The 2335-nt window shown below is 48.8% G+C and overlaps 2 protein-coding genes across 2 annotated transcripts; one reads left to right on the forward strand and one right to left on the reverse strand.

The window, feature by feature from the left end:
- Window positions 1–258: 258 nt before the first annotated feature.
- On the forward strand, window positions 259–586 carry COCSADRAFT_42127 (uncharacterized protein; the record flags this gene model as incomplete). Its single annotated transcript, XM_007708040.1, has 1 exon — window positions 259–586. A coding segment is annotated over exon 1 (229 nt), but the record flags the coding sequence as incomplete, so codon positions are not given.
- A 1179-nt stretch (window positions 587–1765) lies between these two features.
- On the reverse strand, window positions 1766–2155 carry COCSADRAFT_104849 (uncharacterized protein; the record flags this gene model as incomplete). The annotated part of the gene is made up of 2 exons (XM_007708041.1): window positions 1766–1950; window positions 2080–2155. 2 exons carry the CDS (start codon window positions 2153–2155, stop codon window positions 1766–1768), a joined length of 261 nt encoding a protein of 86 aa, XP_007706231.1.
- Between the last annotated feature and the right edge of the window lie 180 nt (window positions 2156–2335).

Consider the following 2335-nt stretch of genomic DNA (forward strand, 5'->3'; position numbering starts at 1 on the left):
ATCAGCTCGATTTTGCGACACAATCCTAGTAATCGTAGACGACTGACTAAGGCAGCGAAATTTGTGCCCACAGAAGAGACTATTACGGCAGATGAATGCGCGTACGAGGTCACAAAGGCACTAGTGTCAGAGCATGGGATACCTGAAGAGTTCATCACCGATCGTGATAAACTGTTTACGTCTAAATACTGGAGCACATTCCTGGCAAAGTTAGGTGTCAAGAAGAAGCTTTCGACAAGCTTTCACCCGGAAACAGACGGCCAGACGGAACGAACGAACCAGACATTAGAACAGTATCTACGGATGTACGCCAACAAGTTGCAGGACAACTGGGTAGAACTGCTACCAACAGCGCAATTGGCCTACAACAGTACGAAATCAGCAACGACGAAGCATTCGCCGCACTACGCGAACTACGGATATGAGCCGACTGCTCACCGGGATCCAAAGGACATTGAAAGTATCGCGGTAGGAGCAGACGATAAAGCGAAGCTTATGCGAGAATTGCACGAAGAATTGAGCAAGAACATAGCTCAGCGAAACCTCACGACATCCAAGGCAGCGAATAAACTAAGGATTGAGGGACCAACCTTTAAGAAGGGGGACAAAGTTTTCTTGTCAAGACAAAACCTGAAAACTAAACGACCATGCAGAAAATTGGACAACCTCCGAATAGGACCATTCGAAATCCTAGAGGAAATAGGAAAAGTAAACTACAAGTTAAAACTCCCACAAGGCATGCGAATCCACCCTGTCTTTCACAAGAAACTCCTGGAACCAGCACCTCCAGATGCCGAGCTAGCAACGGACATAGAGCTCGAAGACGACGAGTACGAGGTCGAGGAAATCAAGGACCTGCGGAAAATCGGTAGTCAGTGGAAGTACTTGGTCAAGTGGCAAGGATGGCCCGAGAGCCATAACACTTGGGAACCTGAAGGAAATCTAACGAACTGCAAGTCACTGGTACGAGAATACCACCGGAAGCACCCGGAGAAGCGAGGGGCAGCCCCTCGAAGAGGAAGGAATAGTCAAAAGAAGGATCGTAGTAATCAGCCTGTAACCCGCCCAGATCAGCCGATGGTCCGGATAGCGATGGTTCGACAGCAGGAGGATCAGTACCAGGGGCCGAACTCCCCGCGACCTGCTCTTTTGCGCGCTCCAACTCTTTCAGCACCGCTAGATCGCGACGAGCAAACGAGTGCTCTTGCTCCTCAGCCTCTAGAAGCTCAACCTTTCTTTGAGCCAATTGCGCCTCTAATTGGGCAATCTCAAGACGCTTCTGACGCTTTTCTCGCTGAACCTTCTCCCAATCTTCATCAGAAACAAAAAGACTACACTCCGCCTTTACGGCAATACAACCCGCACACTGCCCAGACGCTGTGTCAACGAAACAACGTAGACCCTTCTCCTTGCAACGATCACACTTGGCAACCATTTCTAAACAAGCACTCTCTACTTTCGAGGCACGATATTGGCGCTCCTCGGTTGAAGTGTACTTTCGAGATCGGCGAACAGGCTGGACCTTGGGCATGGTTAGGAAGGCTACGAGGCAGAGACGGCTACAACGAGTGGACGGGCTCTAACCTTATATGCAGCCGGCGTCTCAACACGCGGCACGGGAAAACAATAGTCCAGGGTATCGGGACGATAGCCCTAAGAGGGGAGGTAATGTTACAAGTAACAAGAAGGATTCTCTCCTTGACAAATGACGAGATGGCTGAAGGCCTATGGACGTCCACGTCAGAAGGTAATGATCATCGCGGGGCTAGGTCACGTGATGTGCCATCCCGCCAAGGGCAACCATCCGAGGGATGGCAGGACGCCTTGGGATGGCAGCCATCCCCAACATCACAACCATCCCAGGGATGGCAGGGAAGTAAGGGATGGCAGGACCAAAGGCAACGGATATAAGAATGGGTTGGATTTCATTATTACATTCGTTGTGGTCAACTCAAATTGTACTTTCTTACTAGTATCTTTACTTAACAAGATTGTCACAAGTTAGTCTATCAAATAGATTAGTCTTGTCAAACCCTCCTTAAGCACGCCAACTCCACTGCATCGCCAGACAAGCCTCACGGAACACTAACGTAATACTCACCTGCCTTAGTGCGGACCAGGATAGAGAAGTATAGACCCTTACCCCGTGTAACATATCGTAGTCGCTCTTAGAGATAGAGTATCTACTACTAAAGCTGCTCTACTATATACAGTGTTTCTACCTACGTTTTAGTAGTACTATCTACGTCTATCTATAGTGAGATAACGTTTAGACGACTGTTAGCGACGATAGAACGCGATCTAGATAAGAAGAGATAAGGCCTGTCGCTTAAAA

This window comes from Bipolaris sorokiniana, assembly GCF_000338995.1.
Source record: "Bipolaris sorokiniana ND90Pr unplaced genomic scaffold COCSAscaffold_129, whole genome shotgun sequence".
Lineage (NCBI taxonomy): Eukaryota > Fungi > Ascomycota > Dothideomycetes > Pleosporales > Pleosporaceae > Bipolaris > Bipolaris sorokiniana.